The sequence below is a fragment of the Papilio machaon genome, chromosome 26, assembly GCF_912999745.1.
Source record: "Papilio machaon chromosome 26, ilPapMach1.1, whole genome shotgun sequence".
NCBI classification, from domain to species: domain Eukaryota; kingdom Metazoa; phylum Arthropoda; class Insecta; order Lepidoptera; family Papilionidae; genus Papilio; species Papilio machaon.
Window position 1 is genome coordinate 1,890,584 of NC_060011.1, and position 20,836 is coordinate 1,911,419.

Sequence of the window (20,836 nt, forward strand, 5' to 3'; positions counted from 1 at the left end):
TGAGTACTGGATACCAAATATTACTGTCTCGTGTCCGTACACGGCGAAAGGCTTTTTCAGCGAAATAGACTGACATTGGCTGATGATGATATAATGGACTTATAATAGTGTAATTTTAGATCATATATGGCAACCCTCAGTGCTGCGACTGCTGTAATATTTTTTGTCTGTGGGCCAGTCGATAACTGGCGCGGAGAGAGTGTGCGCGAATTTTTTGTTTTAAATTAAGACTGCAGTGTTGAGTGAAAAATGCCTAATATTATAAACGAGGTTAAATTAGACTTCAAAGATGTCCTCCTACGGCCAAAAAGAAGTACATTACGTAGCAGAAATGACGTAAGTTATAAATATTTATTGTTTTTATTAATGTTACTCAAATTGCATTATCAAGGTTCTGTGTAAAGGAAACTTTCAGTTATTTCACTGTCATCTGTTGTTTTTTTTTTTGATGAATCATTTTTTAATTTTTTGTAAATTGGAACTGATTGTTTTCATACAGGCGGGAAATTTTTACAGATTAAAAATAATTCCGTTTGTTTTCATTCACGCATTCATTTGTCTTTCAACTTGAATTAATTTTCACATCTTTGTTAAATAAGATTGTGTTACATAAAGATTCTTAAGATAGTTGTGTGTTGTGTTGAATTCATTACTATTTTATTATTAGATTTTCTCGATGTTAATTTCATTTTGGCATCTACAACTGTCAAGTATGACTCGGCCGCGGAAACTCATTTGAGGTCTTTGTATAAATTTATTTATAAGTTTGTAGGGTTAATGTACGCATTGAAGAATGTGATTTAATATGTAATATCAGACCATTACTGACCAAATATAAAACGCGCTTGAAACCATAATGCATAACGCCATCCACATCGTCAAAGACTTCACGTGATGGAGAAACACCGTACAAAATTATGAAAAACGAGGTCATCACCCTCAGGAGCGACGAGTCTACGGTCAGACATAGAGAGAGAGAAACGGAGGAGATCCGTCGAGTAAATATTAGAGTTTTATTGATACCTATTTGAAAATTAAAATTTAGTTCTTCAATGTGTAACAATTGTATTTACTATTTACATTATTTTAATTGTATAATGATGACAACGAAAGATTTCTTTAAAAAGTCTTAGTAATTAAGACAGTTTTGGTGATGTTCTTGCAGCGATACTTCAAGAGCTGCTCCAATTTACACAGGATCTCGATCAAAAAAGGCACGAAGTCATAGCAAAAATAGGTACTAAATATCGTAGCCATTGTCTTTAAAATACCGCGGAAATTCGCGATCAATGTACTCACGTAACCAGTGAGCCTAGGACGAATGTTTGTGACAATCGCTATTGTCAATTATATTAAAACTAGCTTTTACCCGCGACTCCGTCCGCGCGGAATAAAAAAAAAAAAAAAAACGGGGTAAAAATTATCCTATGTCCTTTTCCTGGTTCTAAGCTACCTGCCCACCAATTTTCAGTCAAATCGATTCAGCCGTTCTTGAGTTATAAATAGTGTAACTAACACGACTTTCTTTTATATTAGGTCCTTACATATGAAATTGGCGTTTTGTATGGGAGGAACAAAAAGTCGAATATTTTTTAATATAATATATTTAATTAATCAAAGTATGAACCATTATTTTCTATGCACTTTTGCCATCTCATAGGTAGTTCATTGATCCCTTTACTAAAAAAACCAGTCGGACGGGAATCAATAAAATCTTTGAAGGCGATTTGGACTGCCCCATCGGAGTTGAATTTTTTCCCTTGCAAGAAGTTATCCAAATTTCGAAAAAAATGGTAATCTGTTGGAGCAAGGTCCGGGGAGTACGGAGGATGTCTTAGACTTTCCAATTGAAGCTCTTCTAATTTAGTAGCCGTCTGTTGCGCAGTGTGTGGTCTAGCGTTGTCGTGAAGCAGCAGTGGCGTGGAGCGATTGACCAGCCTAGGTTGTTTAGCCGCTAGCTTTTCCATCATGGTTTGCAATTGCGGACAATAGACATCAGCCGTAATAGTCTGGCCAGATTTGAGAAAACTGTAATGAACAATACCGGCACTAATCCACCAAACGCTTACAAGTAACTTTTTTGGGGTTAATTTTCGCTTGGGGCAGGATTTGGCTGGCTGGCCAGGATCCAACCATTGCGCTGAGCGCTTCCGATTATCGTAAAGAACCCATTTTTCACCACAGGTAATGACTCGGTTTAAAATACCTTCATTATTGTGCCGGTTCAGTAATGTAACGCAACAGTCGACGCGCGTTTGCCGGTTTGCTTCAGTCAATTTGTGAGGTACCCACCTTTCAAGCTTTTTAATCTTCCCAATTTGCTTCAAGTGAATTAAAACAGTTTTATCACTAACATCGCAGCCTGCAGCTAACTCGGACGTGGTTTGCGATGGATCCGCTTCCACAATAGCCTTCAACTCTTCATTATCAACTTGAGTCTTAGGCCGTCCACGGGGCTTGTTCTGCAGATCGAAATTTCCAGAACGAAAACGTTGGAACCAAAAACGAACTGTGTTTTCTTTTGCAACACGACCGCCATACACATCATTCACCCTTCGAGTCGTTTCCGCAGCACTAGTACCACGGCGGAACTCGTACTCGTAAATAATGCGATATTTTAAGTTTTCCATTTTGTAAAATGAGTGACGCAAACAGAAAAAAACAGAAGAAAAAAAACAAATGAATGACGCTCATCGAACCACAAATACATGAGTCTATAGCTGTACAAATTTGAATTTGGAATTCCTTACCAAAGAGGAGAAATTCGTGATTAAAGTGGCCTGTACGAAAAACGCCAATTTCATATGTAAGGACCTAATATATATAGATATAGATTAGTATGAGATATATAGTGTATTATACGCCCGATACTATTGGGGCGCTGTACAATTTCGTCGACCTTCCCATTTCCACCCAATTGGATATACCTAATACAAGGCAAATGTCGATTAAACCTTGAACAAAGTAAAGTGAGACTGTGAAAACACCCACGGAAATAAATAATGAAATTGTCCCAATGTTTGTTCAATGTTTATTGAATCTTGCTTGTTATGTAAACTGGAACACAACAGTTTCCACCCATGTTTGATTTTCCTTCACGTTGGTGTTATTTTACCTGACGTGTATTTCTCCAGACAAAATGGATAAAAGTAGGGTACCGTTGCTAAGCAACGCCACCAAACGTACATTTATCGATTACAATTATCTAGTGCGTGTACTTTTCGTTATTTACGTATGCATCAGACTTTTCGTACATTCAATGAAGTACACAGTCGAATTTATAACGAAATAGCTGTCGCCTGCGATTCTGTCTGCGCGGAATTTAAAAAAAACGTAATAAGTAGCCTATGTGTTCTTCCAGACTATGTTCTACATCTGTGCCAAATTTCATTAAGATCCGTTCAGCTGTTCCGGAGATACCTTCAAACAAACATCCATCCATCCGTCTAAACATTCGCATTTATAATATTAGTAAGAAACAATTTAATGTTTATAAGACTGACTGGACCTGGAAAATTATTAATAACGGAACTCAGATATTAATAAATTTCCTGTGTATCTTATAACTTAATTATCTTACTTCTTAGTAATCTTACTAATATTATAAATGCGAATGTTTAGATGGATGGGTGGATGTTTGTTTGAAGGTATCTCCGGAACAGCTGAACGGATCTTAATGAAATTTGGTACAGATGTAGAACATAGTCTGGAAGAACGCATAGGTTACTTATAATGTTTTTTTGTTATTCTGCGCGGATGGAGTCGTGGACGACAGATAGTAGTATTATAAATGCGAATGTCTGGATAGATATTTGTTAGAAGGTATCTCCAGAACGGCTGTATTTATCTCGCTGAAATTTGTCATAGATGTAGAATTTGTAGAACATAGTCTGGAAGAAAACATAGGCTACTAAGTTTTTTTAATTCCTCGCGCATTGAGTCGCGGGCGGCATGAGTACATTTTTATCTGAATTACGTAAATAATAATGTTATACACGTGTCGACATGGCTATTAAGTTAATGTATTGTATAAATACAGTTTTCAAACGTAACAAATATGTTTTAAGTTGAACATTCAAGTAAAAATGTGAAGATGCAAATATTAATTTAAAATCTTGTTCTACCAAAAATCGAGAACAATTTAACGGAATTAGCAACACATTACTTACTTATGACGTCACAAAAGCTCACTTATGTTCGTAAACTAGAAGTTCAAAACAATGTCAATACCTCATTAGCCGTGGGGTTCTGAGACTAATGTCGCCGTTTAAAACATATTATTATCACTGTTTTGTCGAAGATAACGACAAGGATGACGATATTAAATTTTATACTCAGATTTTGGTGAAAATAACTTCGTTTTATCTGTGTACATTAAGCAATATTAAGACGAAGGCTAGTGTTTTTCTCCAATATAACCTTGGAGCGTCGGAACGAGAATTTCACCTCTCTGCTGACATTGTTACGGCGAGATATGTTGGCGTGCTGCCAGCGGATATACGCTGGCAACGCGCGCCCGCCTAAGAATGCCATAGTGTAGAGAAATCAGATGTACTAATACAATATTATGTTTAATTTGTAAAATATAATTACATAAAATTATATCTTTTAATGTTTACATTATTAATATGAGATGGCCTATATGATGTACAATAAAATTACCATGAAAAAAACTTATAGATCTAGAAACAAATTTAAATTACTGTGCCAAAGCATAACTTTGTAAAGGTTTCTTAGTAAAGTGTACCTCAAAACTTTAAACATTGTGGTTGTATATAGGAGTTAAAGGAGACTTTTAGTGATTATGATTTCATATACAGTCAAAACCGTTTATGGCGACATCGTTTAGAACAACATACCGGTTAAATTGATCAAAATCAAAGGTCCTGGCTGAATGTTATATACATATCTTTCCTATTAATACCTGTCACCGGTTGTTACAACTATCGGTTTTTACGACTCAATATGAGTAGTCCCTTCGATGTCGTTATAACAGATTTTGACTGTATACATTTATCTGACCTTTATATTATTACGTTAAAGTAATAAATACCTCGTGGTTCAACCAGCACATATCGGCGAAGAAATTCAAATTTGTGCTTGGTCAACCAATCTGCACTGGACCACCGTGGATGGTCACTCCTAACTAAAATGAGTTTGCTGCGAGTTGTGGAAACTAAACTTTTACAATTGATATGCATTAACTGTGAGTTTCTGAGAAAAAAAGCTCTGTATAAAACATATCATCCCTGTCATTATCTTTGACAAAACAGAGATAACTATGTTTTAAACGGAGATTTTAATCTGAGAAACCCACGGTAAATGATAAAAAGAATAAACAACACTTAAGTATCGTTGCACGCAAAGATTTATATAGTCTACTAGCTGTCGCCCGCGACTCCGTCCGCGCGCAGTTAAAAAATGGGGGGGGGGTTATGAAAAATAGATGTTGTCCGATTCTCAGACCTACTGAATATGCTCACAAAATTTCATGAGAATCGGTCAAGCCGTTTCGGAGGAGTATGGCAACGAAAACTGTGACACGAGAATTTTATATATTAGATATAAATCTTTGGTTGCACGTTGATTTGGTACTTAATATATTATTTAGATTCAATGAACAAATACATTTATCCTATAACACTTGCTTGAATAAAATTTTAAATTTATTGAAAAATATTAAAGTGGATATGCTGAGTGCAGTTGCGCTGTGACTAACTAGTATTACTACACACATATTTGAAAAAGTATACATACACTATAGTCTTCTACTAAAAAAAACAATAGAACATTACATAATATTACTTGACCAGTTGAAAAGACGTAATTTTCTGAATGAATTTGCCGTTTTGTATGAATCCTAAATGAAATTGAATAACGATAGAATTCAATGTTAATTACTTAACGTATTTATATAACAAGATCTATATAAAAGTTTATTACCAAAATAATTTATTAATTGTTTATTTACTGCAATAAAATAGACCGCACGTGAATAATTTTGCCATGACTTTGAAACTAATTTTGTCAATCGTTCATTACCGGTACTATCCGTAACTTGAACGTAATCCAAAATGATAGCGGACAAGTTTAATTGCCAGACTTTATTTTCATAACCTTTTTAGTAACTTTTGCGTGTTTTAAACCTATTGCCGTCAAAAAGGCAAAGACTGTGGCAATTTTCTGCCAAAATTCTCATGACAAATTCATTTTTTATGCAATTTATTGCAACTAATCACAGAACGACAATAGAAACTATTTATAAATGTTTACATTTTTTTTCTCCTCGTATTTAAAGCGGGAATCCCCCGTTTTTTAACAAACGTATAACAGATGTTATGGGGATTTCCCTAAAATGGTAGTGTCATCTGGTTCCATAACAAACAACAGTATGATAGAAAATTTCAAACTAATTTTGAAGCTTTAGACAGGATGATAGATAAGAAACAAAGAAAAACCCGCCATTAGCATACAAATTGCAGGTTTCTTAGTTTATGGTTGGCGTGACAAGATCGCGTGATAAAGTACGCTTTGTTAACATTAGGGAGAGTGAATTTAAAGCTTGCTTTATTACTGAACATTATGTAACTACATAGGCCAAGGCATTGCTAGCCCTATTTGCCAAGAGCTTAAACTGGTAGGTTGTAACCTGTGATGGTCGTAAGTTCGAATTCAGGAGACTACATTATTATTGCTTAGGTATATTTATTACATACTAGCAGTTGCCCACGATTAACAGTTGATAATTTTGTCTTCAGGTGGACCTATATCGAGAGATAACATTCCGTAACTCCGGACAGACTTACCGCGGCGTGCCCGTGATGGCCAGCAACATGGATACAGTGGGCACATTTGAGATGGCTAAAGAATTGTCCAAGGTAAGCTAAGCATTGACTCATTATACCCCGAATGTCAAGATACGGAGCCAAACAACTTGTTTCAATCTTTTGTTGTTACAGCACGGATTATTCACATGCATACACAAGTATTACACGATCGATGAATGGAAAAAGTTTGCCGCAGAGCATCCCGAATGTTTAGAACAGATGGGTAAGTCACGTCACGGATTTTTTGGAATATATTTATAAGTAATACCTAAGCACTAGTGCAAATTCCAATTATGTTTCGATCCAGAATATCATCCTTTTAACCGGTTACTAAATGTGTCTCTTAGTGTAGGTTTAATATAAGAAATATACTATACTAGCTTTTACCCGCGACTCCGTCCGCGCGGAATAAAAAAATAGAAAACGGGGTAAAAATTATTCTATGTCCGTTTCCTGCTTCTAAGCTACCTGCCCACCAATTTTCAGTCAAATCGATTCAGCCGTTCTTGAGTTATAAATAGTGTAACTAACACGACTTTTTTTTTTATATATAGATATATACGGTCTTCCTTAGTCCTTTTAATCTGAATGCGGTATTAAATCTTTGTCTCCTTCAGCTGCCAGTTCGGGCACAGCGGAGGCGGACTTCGACCGGCTGTCAGAGATTCTAAACAACATAAAGGATCTAAAGTTCGTCTGTCTGGATGTAGCCAATGGATACTCGCAGCACTTTGTAGAGTATGTAAGACGAGTACGTGCCGCATACCCTACGCATACAATTATTGTAAGTAACTTTGAGCTATGTAAGTACTTATTTATTGATTTTTTTTTGTACTTCATTAAAATAATTTTTTTTAATATTTATGGACGAAGAAATTACCGAGTGTTAATAGCATAAATGTTTAGTTAAAGTGGACATTAAGACTAGTATTGAAAAAGATTCTTTGATAATTTTTATCACATATCTGCGAAGAAAATCAATGATCTGTTTGAAGTCAACCAATCTGCGCTGAGTCTGTGTGGTTACTAAGACCAGTACTCCTAATTTAGGCTCGAAATAATCGGCTGGGAAATGTTATATGAGCTGGCAACAAAATGAATGTAAATTTAGATGTCGAAAATCTTAAACGAAGTTTACTAGTACTACGTACTAGTTGACTCTGTCCGCTCGGGGTTTAAAAAAAACTTAATAAGTAGCCTACGTGTTCTTCTAGACTATGTTCTACACCTGTGTCAAATTTCATCCAGATCCGTTGAGCCGTTCCAGAGATACCTTCAAATATCCATCCATCTAAAAATTCGCATTAATAATATTAGTAAGATAAAGACTAATCCCTCATTCTTACATGTTTTTATTGCGCGTTAAATAAACGTTCTAATAGGACAAATGTATTTTCAATGAATACATTTATTACGCGGTTTTAAAACGCGATGCTTTTTCATTGCAGTATTGCAATTTGAGAACTAGTCGAACGGAACAAGAGTGATTTTAAAGCGTTTTTCGAGAGCCGCCAACGTAGAGTTTTAACGTGGCATTAAAATAGCGCCCGTGCGAACGAGGGCTTATATTGTGTGAAAAATAGTCGTATTATAATTTTCAGGCTGGCAATGTGGTGACAGGTGAAATGGTTGAAGAGCTCATCTTATCAGGCGCTGACATAATCAAGGTATGCCAACATACATAGTAAGTATAACGTAATGGTGATTGTAATCACTATTACGTTATACCAAACAAGCATGTGTTTTTACAGATATTTTGTAATTTAATTCCAACAATTTTCGTCAGTAGTTTTTGTTAGTTTACAAATTTTTCACCTTGTTAGAAGAGACTTGCTTGTAAATTTCCAGGTGGGTATAGGTCCGGGGTCGGTGTGTACGACTCGCATCAAGACTGGTGTGGGCTACCCGCAACTGTCCGCAGTCATAGAGTGTGCAGACGCAGCCCACGGACTCAAAGGACATATTATTTCTGTAAGTTACGTCAGGAAGAAAACTATCTTTCTGCCTGAATATGCCAAAACAAGCGCGGGTATTAAGTCTGCATATTATAAGTAAAAAACTAGGAACTAGTGTTTACAATAGTTCACTATAAAAATTAAAAACTAAACAGTTAGTAATTTTGATAATTTTTGTTTGTACTATGTATCTCTAGATGGCGTTGTAATCATTTTAGATCGCGGTATTCTTGTGTTCGTTGTGTTTTTTTTTTTGGATTTTGTGCAATATATTCGTATTGATTCCAGGATGGTGGATGTACATGTCCCGGAGATGTTGCGAAGGCATTCGGTGCTGGCGCGGACTTCGTGATGGCGGGCGGTATGTTCGCTGGTCACGATCAGTGCGGCGGCGATGTGGTCACCAAGCCCGATGGCAAGCAGGTGAAGCTGTTCTACGGCATGTCGTCATCTACCGCCATGTTGAAGCATTCCGGTGGTGTGGCTGACTATAGGTCGTCGGAAGGTGAGTCTACACATTCAACCGTAACATTATGTGCAATCTTAGAACAGCTTTTATGTGACAGACTTGAACTTAGATCTGAATATGTTTATTCTAAATTCATTAAATACATAATTACAGGAACTTGTGTATATTTAATACTCAAGACTTTAGTATTTTCAAACTAAAATAACATGATAGTTTTTATTTATATGCTTGGTTTATATTATTCCAGTACAGTAGGACAGTAGCGTTGGCCTGGCAACGACTGTATAAGCTCACTGGCACCAGTTCGTGTTTAGATTATGCTAGTTATATGCCAGCTCTGATTGAGCGCTACTGTTCTACTGTACTGGCTTTATGTAAACCAGGCATTATGCATAAATACCAAATATAGTATAATCCCTATAAATTTTAATGTATAAAACACATCGCTGCGACGGCATCAGATTCTAGTCTAATGTTATTTTGACCGGGTTTTAGCTTATAACTTACTTCATAATTTCCAGGTAAGACGGTAGAAGTAGAGTACAGAGGTGATGTAGCTGTGACAGTGAAAGACATACTAGGGGGGCTGAGGTCCGCCTGCACGTACGTGGGCGCGGCGCGGCTCAGGGAACTGCCGAGACGGGCCACATTCATACGGTGCTGCAGGCAAGTCAACGATACATTCTCTTAACTTATGCCATCCTGGTACTTTCGATAGCTTAATTCAATATTGAAAATATCTTGAAAAAAAAAATTAAATTAAAAATTAAATTCAATAAATTTTCTCTGAATAAATAAAATAAATTTTAAATTATAAATCAAATAAAAATTAATGTTCCGGCTTGTAATAAAAAAAACTTTTAAATAATTAATTAATAAAAAAAAGTTGAAATTTAATTAAAATAATATTATTAATTAAAATCAGATTACGCTTTCGAAAAACATGGCCGAAAAAATTTTGTTTCAAATTATTTTTGGAAATGTAAAAATGTATCTTACATTTTAACATTTCCTTGAATAATGAATCTTATGTTAATTACTTGGTGATCTGATTATTCAATAGTGTGTATGTTAAAATTTTGTTAGCAATGATTTAAAACTTAAAACAATTTTATAGTAATTTTATCTGGGCAACAAAATGTTTTGTTATGATTAACTAATATAGGAACGGTTAAAACACTCACGTACATATGTCCGGTGTCAGCACCGACTAGTTTCGAGCCCAACGGGGGCCGTCAGGGTGAGTGGGACTGGTATTATTTCGCGGACGCGGCACGTCGCTCACTGCGTGCCTGCGCTCTTAGGGGGCAGGGGGCGCGAGGTGTGCCGGCGTCGTTGACTAGGTTTATACCAAAGCGTCGTTGTAATGTCAACTAGTCGGTGCCGACACCGTACATATGTACGTGAGTGCTTTAGCTGATCCTTTATTAGTTAATGATAATGTCTCACGAAAGTTTGATTCATTTAATTATGACATGTAGAAAAATTCTTACTTTATATGTTTCTGTCAACGCTACAATTAATTCGCTGGTGCTATATATTTACAATGTTATCTCATACATTACATTATGTAATGTACTTTATAGAGTAAGTAGCAAAAATCTAATGCAGAAAGATCCGTGATATATTCAAGTGTTAAAAAATGTTTTAAATTCCGTGAAATTATTTGAAATATTGCGTTAAAAATACCAACAAAGAATTAAAAAAGGAAATACAAAATAAACAGACTTAAATATACTCTAAAAGAAAATATGGAACGAATTTTAATAAAGTAATTATAATTTTTTAATCAACAAATTATTTTAAAATTCTATTTATAAACATTTTTTTATTGAATATGTAGCACAAAAATAACGATTTAGTTAATATATTTTTAAGTTGATTATTTTAATGTAATTTATTGCATTGTTATTATTAATATATCATAAATGTAATTTAAGAATGTTATTTGAAATAAAATATTATCTTATTGTGATGTAGTTTATGTTATTAATAAACACAACAAATTAAAAAACGAAACATATTTTTTACATTTCTTATTATCGTCTATGCAAAATTATATTGTTTCGTTTTTAAAACACTACAATTAATCATACATATTATAAATGGAAAAGTTTAGATGGATGGATGGATGTTTGAAGGTATCTCCACAACGACTGAACGGATATATAACATAATCTGGAAGAACATATACTTATCAGTTTTTTTAATTACGCGTGAACGAAGTCGCTGGTGACATCTAGTTAGACTATATATTTTATTTATTAATGTATTTTAATTCACTTTACGTTTTCTTTATTTTCACAATCATTTGTAGTACAAATAGCATTACCATTATCCAAACAAAAACATACATTGCAATCTATTTTATAAGAACCTCCTTTCGGACATGGATCGGGATATTTCGGTAACACTGGCACCAAATCAACAATGATAGGAGCTGGTTTTACACAATTATTAGTAGTACATTTCCATAATTTACCATTCGCAGCACATTGACAAATATTACAATTGTTTGTATAAATATGTAATGGTTGACAATAGCCGTATAATAATTCTAATCCAGGTGTATGAATTTCTTTGTCTCCATGTATTCTTAAACATCTTTTATCAACTATACAAGTCTCCCTTTTAACCTCTAATATGTCACATCGACATATCAAACAGTTCCTTTCGTATATAGTACCTTCAACACAATCTGTGACTACAAGATCCATTTTAGGTTTAGGACTACATTGTTTTATCGTACAGCTAAATGCTGTTACACCGTTTTGTTTTTCACAATAACATACGTCGCAGTCTCGACTATATTTTGTACCAGGTTGACATTCGTAGTCATCTATAGGTGTTAAACTGGACTGGAATGTACTGAGCTGTATTGGTTTGATTGGAAATCGTTTCAAACATTGTCTAGTCGTGCAATACATAGATGAGTTTTCATCACAAAAACATAAATTGCATTCGACGTTAAATATTTGACCGATTTCGTAATTTTCACAAATCGTTTCGTTAGTGTTTGTAGTATTAGATTTGATTTTACTTTTCTCCACAGATGTACAATTGTCACAGAGTAGTCTATTATTACGTAGACAAGTACAAGTTTGACAGCCGAGTGTATATAACATAGTTGTATTACAAGTTGCGTATACTTCTATATCTTCTTTAGGCTCTGGTTTCACTTCGGTTACAGAAGTTGCGTTTAAAACAGGATCTTCATTGGAGCATGTTAATTTTGTGCAGAATTCTAAATTTAAAAGTCCTGTCGACGGACAAAAGCATACATTGCAACTTACTAGATATAATTTCGTTGGTTCACATTTCTGAGTAACTTCAATACCTCGGGTTACTTCAACGGAGTGTAGGATTCGGAAGATATCTCTACAGACAGGGTTAGGCCAGTAGCCGTCCTCGTTGCAGACGCAAAGGACAGTGCCACGTCGGTAGTAAGCTCCTGGGACGCAAGCTGATTCCGTTGAACGCCAGCTACCTTTGCCTTCCATTCCAACGTTTATTTCTTTAATGGCATCTAACAACAATAAAAGATATAGTAAATAAAATAACTAAAGATTAGTCGATGTGGTTGACGAAAACTTGTGTCGACAACATATAATGGGGTAAACCTTACTCCATTCTAATTACTTAAAGAAAATAAGAATGGGGTAAGCCCTACTCCATTCTAAGTTGTGTAACCCTTAGCCGGTAAATATAGGGAAATTATTAGTCCTCCGTCGATTAGATATAGGCAAAATTGTGGATGTCTATGGACAGCGTCGCTTTACTATTTCGGTGAATTCAGGTGGCCGCTCGTGCATTTCCCACCTTATGATATAAAAAAAAGAATTAGTAACTTAAATAATCTCGTTCCTAGTCAGCTACTAAAGAGCCAGTAATCATACCAATATTATTAATACGAATGTTTAGATGAATGGATGGATGTTTATTTGAAGGTATCTCCAGAACGGCTCAACGGATTTTGATTAAATTTAGCACACATGTAGAACATAGTCTGGAAGAACACATAGGCTACTTATTAAGTTTATTTTAATTCCGCTCGGACGGAGTCGCGGACAGCTAATGTAACAATAACTAGTAAAAACCAGTCCCTTATTACAGATCTTAATTGTGCAATATTTTTATTTCTAATGTAGTTATATTCGGAGATAACCTGTACATAATATCATATACTGACCGTTGAAGTGTCCAAACATATCGACCTGTCCGCAGACTCGGGCACTACATCTGTACTGATAGGTAGAGTCGTCGCACCAACACCAGTTGCAGTCATTCAGTACGTGCGAATTCTTCTTACAGCGTTCATGCCAGAGTTTCGCGGCCACCGCTAATATGAAAATATTACCAAAAATATTGTTATCTCTGTTTATTTTCAACAAGGATGAGAGGGAAAATAGCATTGGACGTGTTAAGTTGTTTTAACAGTGGTAGAGACAGCAGAAAGAGACTCAGGTTTATATTTTTGGATGAATGTTAAGGCAGTAAGTGTCTTGGCACTACTCGTACCCTAAAACCGGTCCTGGGTTAAGACGTTTAAAAGTAGGTTTTGATATAGATGAACAATAACTTCAGAAAACTTTATGTTTCAGCCTATTTATTTAATTCATAAATTATTTATAAAAAGTAAATTATTTTTTACCTAACCCCAATAAATTGTACTTACGTTTTTCATATTGTTCAGTAAATACATATGAAAAAATATCTAGGTATAATATGAAAAATAACAAACACATTCTATTAATCAACAAAATCGATTTTGTTCGAAATATTAAACCGAAATGTGAATACAAATCAAATCGATTTTAATTAATTGATTTTTTCACAATCAATCACTAATTAATTAAGTCGCAGTTAAAATTAGCAAAGTTAATAACAGTTTTATTAGCATCACATTTGAAAATGACGCGAAACAAAATCCACTAAATTTTGCCTAAAAATATGATAGATTAAAAATAAACAAAAAAAAATTATATTCCCTAACTCTACCAAAGTTTTTAATTAAGTGTGGATCACTCAAAATTGGTCCGATGTGCTAATGTGTTTAGCAATCATTCTCGATGGTTAGGAATTAACTAAAGTATTGTAGGGGTTCGATAGAGACAGTTCGACTCGTGATGTTAGTGGAGTCAGTTTGAAATAGGCTCAAAACGCATATTCATACACTCTCACAATTAACGTAAAACATTTTTGAAATAAGATCCCACATCACAATTGTACTAATTAGTTTGATGTAAATTGAATTTATCAACTTTTACTTAACTTATCATGATTCTAAAATGGACAACATGAAATGGTGGTAAAAATTAAAAATATATTATGTATTTAAATATTTATTAGATACATAATTTCTTCGTACACAGTAAATTACCATTTCTCATGCAGTAACACATGTTGCAGTCTTTAACGATTTCTGTACCAGGCTTGCAAGCGCTACGTGAGTCTAATGAAACCGCTCTCCTTGTTGGTGATTTCTGAAGCCCCAAAAATTTCTTAAAAATATCCGACAAATTAAATTCACGGTAAAATGTCTCTCCCGACTTTGTGTCTTGATTTCTCAAACCAACTTTTGAAGGTACTTCAGCTTTATTTTCAAATTTATTGCTGATAACTTTTTTTTGTTTCTTCTTAACTGGAGTATCAACTTCAGAATTAATTTCTTCGCTCTTTTGCTTGTGAATGTTTACATGTTCCTCAGAAGATATCCTATCTAATTCTGGCATTCGTGTTCCAGTATTAAAACTACTCAAATTCATATCATCGTCTTCAGGTTCAATAGAATTTGAGTCAGAACTTCTATCTACATACATTCTTTGTGCATTCATTGTTTCTTCGTTTTGCACGTCATTGTATTCAGGAGGAACGGGTACAGGGGCATATTTAATTTCGAGCGTATTATTCTGCTCAAAGTTTTTAGCTCCTAATCTTAATAATTTACCTGTGAATGGTATTAAATCAATAGTGTCCTTCAAGAACATATCACCACAGACAGAGAAACTGTATTTGCCCAATATAAGCTTTTCTAAATGTTTATTTGCTGGATTACATACTAATTTATTTTCGTTAACACAATAACATAATTGGCAAGGTGCGAAAGAATACCATGTTTTAGGACTACATTTGCCTGGTATCGATTCTATGGATTTTCGAGTATTGTTCAATACGTTACCATTTTCACATGTGTGTCGAGTACATCTGTTAAAGTTTATTTCTCCTCTGTTACTACATTGACATATATTGCAATGGACTCTTACATGAGAGTCCTCTTTACATTTGCCTTTGAAAACTGTGTCATTGTAAATTTTTTCAAAAAGAAATGTACAATTTTCACTAGGCCAATGACCTGTTTTCGTACACACACAAGCTTCTAAGCCGTTCACATATGTTATGTTAGGTTGACACGATAATGTTCTGGTCTCCAATTTATTCATTCTCAACATCACTGGGACATCTAAAATTAACGTGTAATTATTTTATAAATAAATCTATTTACTGTATTAATTTTCTTTGAATATTTATTTGTTAATGGCAATATATATAAAAAAATAACCTGTATAATTTTTAGAAAACACAACATTCAATAATGTTGCACTAATAAATACACAATTTAACGACCACATGTTTGAATTAATTGATTGAAAAAAAAATGATTTTTTATTCCGATATGAATTTAAACACATGATTGCACAAAATGTAATCAAATGAATATAAAAATTAACGACGCGATAAAACACTAAACAATAATTAATTGCCAAAGAACATGAAAATCTATCATCAATAAGAGTTTTTTTCCTTTTTGTCGATGGTTCTTAAACAAGTTGGTTCTCTTTGTACGTAATTTTGATCGACGCCATATTGTAATTGGTTGAATTTCTAGCTTTCGACTTTCATTTATTTATTAATGTGTCTTTTTCGACAAGTCAAATATCTAATTAAAATAATATTTAAGTATTATTGGTATGTATTTCAAAACCATTCCTCACCAGCAAGACGCAAATTAGTATTTTTTAACTACATTAGCGGTAAGCACCGTATCAGGTCGATTTTGGGTGCAAGTAATAAACGATGAACCCAAAAATATTATAGTACATTATATAGTAAAGAAAATAAAAAACAAAGAGCATGTGTTTCTTGTTTATTTAAATACTTTTTTTTGCAGATTAAAAACTAAACTATTTTTCTGTCTCTACTGTGTGTTAGAGGCCATGTTTTTGAAGATAGGAGCGTAGGTTCTTTAACTTTAGGGCCTGTCGATAGTTGAGGCAGGACTTCTGCGTGCATCGCAGTGACAGATCCGGCTGACAGTAACAGTGGTTGCAGTCAGTTCTAGGAGAAAAAATAATTCATTTAAGAATACTGTAAAATCGATTGACTTTACCCTTAAAATATCCGAAATAGAATACAAATCAAATAATACCTCATTCTTCAATGATTAGTGGAGCAAAATGGTGGCCAAATCGACCACCAGCGCTACGATAAACTTAAGGCAAACATAAGCTTTTCATCACTTATTCTACTTTTTAAAACAAAAGATATCGTACTTGTAGACTGCGCCTGGTTTACACTTTTCCTTCTTGACATCAAGATTGAGGCGCATCTTGGTGTTGCCATGTAACTTCATCAGGGCTGGCATCGCACAGCCAAGCACTGGCCGACATTCTGTGATGTTGTTATTGCAGTCGCAACGAATGCAACGGTCGGAGAGAGTTTCGTCGGCATTTTTACATTTTACCCCTGTGTGATATAAGTTACCTAAGTTTAATACTAATTATTCGATTTTAGTTCAAATATACACTGCTTAATAATTTACATGCTTCTCAGAGATCAAATATCCATTACTGAAGCTTTTGTACTTTACTAAATGACTTCACTCGATTTTACACGTTTAAGACACCCTTCATCTATATATCTATATATATAAAAGAAAGTTGTGTTAGTTACACCATTTATAACTCAAGAACGGCTGAATCGATTTGACTGAAAATTGGTGGGCAGGTAGCTTAGGACCAGGAAAAGGGCATAGGATAATTTTACCCCGTTTTCTTTCTTTTTTTTTTATTCCGCGCGGACGGAGTCGCGGGTAAAAGCTAGTTTACTATATATAAATCTCAAAAAATGTACCTGACCACTTTTTCGCCTTTATAGCGTTCTCTTCATCTTTGTTGAGGCACAACAATGTTTCACACAAGAGGTTGCCGTTGTCTAAGCAAAGGCAAGTGTTGCAGTCTATCAGGTACATTTTGCCAGATTGGCATTTCGCAGCAGAATGCGGTAGGATTGGCAGCTGCCAGAACTCCTTGTTTGTGATTGGTGGGCTCACATCGATTGGTGTGGAGACATCCGTTACTGGGAAGGTTTAAATATTGAGTCATTTTCCAGTGTCAAATGTGACCTTTTAAAAATGGTAAACCTATTACGTATAACACTATATAACTAGCTTATAAACGATACAATATCGGGTTATACACTATCATTTATTGGAACTAAATATTCTATAGTTATAAAAGCTTTTGACTGTATTTACGAACTCCTTTTGTTGTGTTCGCCTCTCAAAAATCTATATACGAGGGTGAATCAAAAAATTCTTGGAATCAATATTAAAAAATGCAAAGATTTAAATAATAATATTTTATTTTTCTACATAATCTCCCTCCAATGCAATGCATTTAGAATAACGCGTTTCTAACTTCCTTATTCCTTGTGAAAAAAATTATTTTCGTGACTCTCGAAAAAGTCCTCTACGGCAGCTATAACCGCGTCATTATCGTGAAATTTTGTTCCACGAATTTCCTCTTTTAATTTTGGAAATAAGTGAAAATCACTTGGGGCTAAGTCCGGAGAATATGGTGGGTGGTCAAGGAGATTGAAGCCAGCACAGCGGATTGCGTTGAGCGCAACTTCCGATCGATGAGCAGGAGCGTTATCTTGAAGGAACAACACGCCCAACGACAGTTTTCCACGACGTTTTTCTTTAATCGCTTCACGCACTTTCGGGATTAAATTTGCATAATAGGGTCCAGTAATCGTCTGGCCTTTTGACATGTAATCAATAAAAAGGATTCCTTCACTATCCCAGAACACAGAGGCCATAACTTTGCCAGCGGATGGTCGTTTCCAAGACATGCTTTGTCTTTTAGTTTCAGGATCAAAATGGTGGACCCACGTTTCATCCATGGTGACAAGACGATGGCAAAAATTATCCGAATCACGCTGGAACATTTCGAGATTACGCTTGGAAATTTCCAAACGTCGCTTTTTGTTTTCGTCGGTTAACATTCGTGGCTCCCATCTTGCAGACACTTTTTTGAACCCCAGTGAATCAATTAAAATGGATTGAACGCTACCAAAAGATATCTTTAGGATCTCAGCTATATGTTTTATAGTCATTCTTCTGTCTTCCAAAACCAGATTCTCAACCTTTTTGACATTTTCGTCTGTAACGGAGGTTGAAGGCCGCCCAGAACGCGGGTCATCTTTACAGCTTGATCTACCTCTTTTAAATTCAGCCACCCAGTACGCAACCGTAGAATAGAGTACAGCATCACCCCCTAATGTCTGCTGAATGTCCAAAAAAATTTCCTTCGTAGACATTTTTTTCAAACTGAGATATTTTATCACCGCACGTAACTCACTTTTATCCATAATTTTGACTTTTTAGCAACTCGTTGCACAAAAAAATGTATTACATGCGAACGAACTGACAAAAACAAGTGACAGTCTGCATAAATATAGTGTGATAGACACTCTTTAATTTGAATATCGAACTTGATCCAAAAAGGTTTCATATATATGCACTTCTAAGAACTTTTTGATTCACCCTCGTATATAAAAGAAAGTCGTGTTAGTTACACTATTTATAACTCAAGAACGGCTGAATCGATTTGACTGAAAATTGGTGGGCAGGTAGCTTAGAACAAGGAAACGGACATAGGATAATTTTTACCCCGTTTTCTATTTTTTATTCCGCGCGGACGGAGTCGCGGGTAAAAGCTAGTCAAAAATGTTTGAGATATTCTACAAATAAAATTATAATGACTTACTTTTTGGCGGTTCTTTACATTTTGCTGGCTTTGATGGATTACACAAAGGTTTTCCATTATAATTGCAGTAGCACTTTTGGCATTCCTTATTATATAATTTACCCGGTACGCATCGTCCTTCTGGTAAGTCGGGCAAATATTTTTTATCTTTCTTAGTTTCCATTTCAATTCCTTCCCTTAAATTTCTCTGAGGGCTTCGTTTCTTTATTAAACTGAATCGTTTGATATCTTCATGTTCTAAGCAAGCCATTTTAGTACAATAGAGGACGTTAGTGTCGGCACAGTGGCAAGTGTTGCAAGATATTTTGTACATTTTGCCTTTAACGCAAGGGTCGCCTTCTTTAATAGTCAAATACTCGGGAACACTTGATACGTTTGCTGAATTAAAATTAACAAATTAAATTACTGAAACTTGTCGTTGAATGTTCACTAAGGTCGTAATTAAGTGTAGATTTCTTAGTCATTACTAATGTAACTTATAACCTATACGACCTAAATTGATTTTTTTTTTAATTTAATACTCTTACTCGTTTTAAAATTATGAAATTCTAAACAATACTCACACAGAGAACATTGTACTGTACAAAGCCAGCACGCAATACACAAAACAAATTTAAAAATCATTTTCTAATAAACTTAAAAATTCGAAACAAGTCTTAATTAATTACGACGTAAAGAAACTTATGTAGTAATAAAACGCGATAAACATTATTGCTTGGATTTATTTGACGATTATTTTTTATTAGGATAGGATTTATACGATTTGTTAGTGTTTTTAACATAAACATTGAATAAGTCAAAACACTATTAGTCTTGTTAAATAGCTTTTGAAAGTAATCACAAACTAACCTCTATTTCGATGTGTCAAATGAATCTGTTAGCTATGTATGAATTTAGCTTAAATGTAATACTTTAGATGGAGTGTTTCGTACTTCGATTAGTAATATCAATGTTATTTCTAATCGAAAGTTTCAGGCTGCGTTCTATATCTGAAATAAATTTCATCGAGATAGGTATATACATACATATACTAGCTGTCGCTCTCAACTCCGACAGCGCGGTGTTAAAAGAAAACTTAGTAAGTTGCCTATGCGTTCTTCTAGATTGTGTTCTACATCTGTGCCAAATTTCATCAAGATCCGCTGAACCGTTCTCGAGATACCTTATAAAAAACATCCATCCATACATCTAAACTTTCGTATTTATAATCTTACTAACTTACTTAATATTATAAATGTGAATGTTTAGATGGATGGATGTTAGTTTGAAGGTATCTCTTAATGAAATTTGGTACATACGTAGAACATATTCTGGAAGAACACATAGGCTACTTATTACGTTTTTTTTAATTCCACGCGGACGGAGTCACGAGTGACAGGTAGTTTTATAATATTAATAAGATATATATGTAAATGTAAGATTGTAATGCAAATGGGAACACTAGGGAATTTTACCATAAAAATGGCCTCCGGAGGTTTTCTAACACGTCTCACTTTTTTACTCCAAACACTACGTCTAGTCTAGATTTATATAAAT

General features: G+C 34.6%; 3 protein-coding genes across 3 annotated transcripts; 1 reads left to right on the forward strand and 2 right to left on the reverse strand.

The window, feature by feature from the left end:
* The first annotated feature begins 167 nt into the window (after positions 1-167).
* On the forward strand, positions 168-9,992 carry LOC106718731 (GMP reductase 1). Its single transcript, XM_045684492.1, has 8 exons — positions 168-336; positions 6,759-6,878; positions 6,960-7,050; positions 7,445-7,611; positions 8,429-8,494; positions 8,676-8,798; positions 9,071-9,287; positions 9,773-9,992. The coding sequence occupies exons 1-8, from the start codon at positions 250-252 to the stop codon at positions 9,940-9,942; spliced, it is 1,041 nt and encodes a 346-aa protein (XP_045540448.1). The 5' UTR covers positions 168-249; the 3' UTR covers positions 9,943-9,992.
* Positions 9,993-11,493: 1,501 nt separating this feature from the next.
* Positions 11,494-13,584, reverse strand: LOC106718674. The gene is made up of 2 exons (XM_014512826.2): positions 13,441-13,584; positions 11,494-12,777 (listed from the first exon to the last, which is right to left on the reverse strand). The coding sequence occupies exons 1-2, from the start codon at positions 13,457-13,459 to the stop codon at positions 11,531-11,533; spliced, it is 1,266 nt and encodes a 421-aa protein (XP_014368312.2). The 5' UTR covers positions 13,460-13,584; the 3' UTR covers positions 11,494-11,530.
* Positions 13,585-14,596: 1,012 nt separating this feature from the next.
* On the reverse strand, positions 14,597-19,550 carry LOC106718754 (kielin/chordin-like protein). The gene is made up of 5 exons (XM_014512921.2): positions 19,301-19,550; positions 17,382-17,606; positions 16,802-16,994; positions 16,459-16,586; positions 14,597-15,711 (listed from the first exon to the last, which is right to left on the reverse strand). The coding sequence occupies exons 1-5, from the start codon at positions 19,548-19,550 to the stop codon at positions 14,597-14,599; spliced, it is 1,911 nt and encodes a 636-aa protein (XP_014368407.2).
* Positions 19,551-20,836: the final 1,286 nt, after the last annotated feature.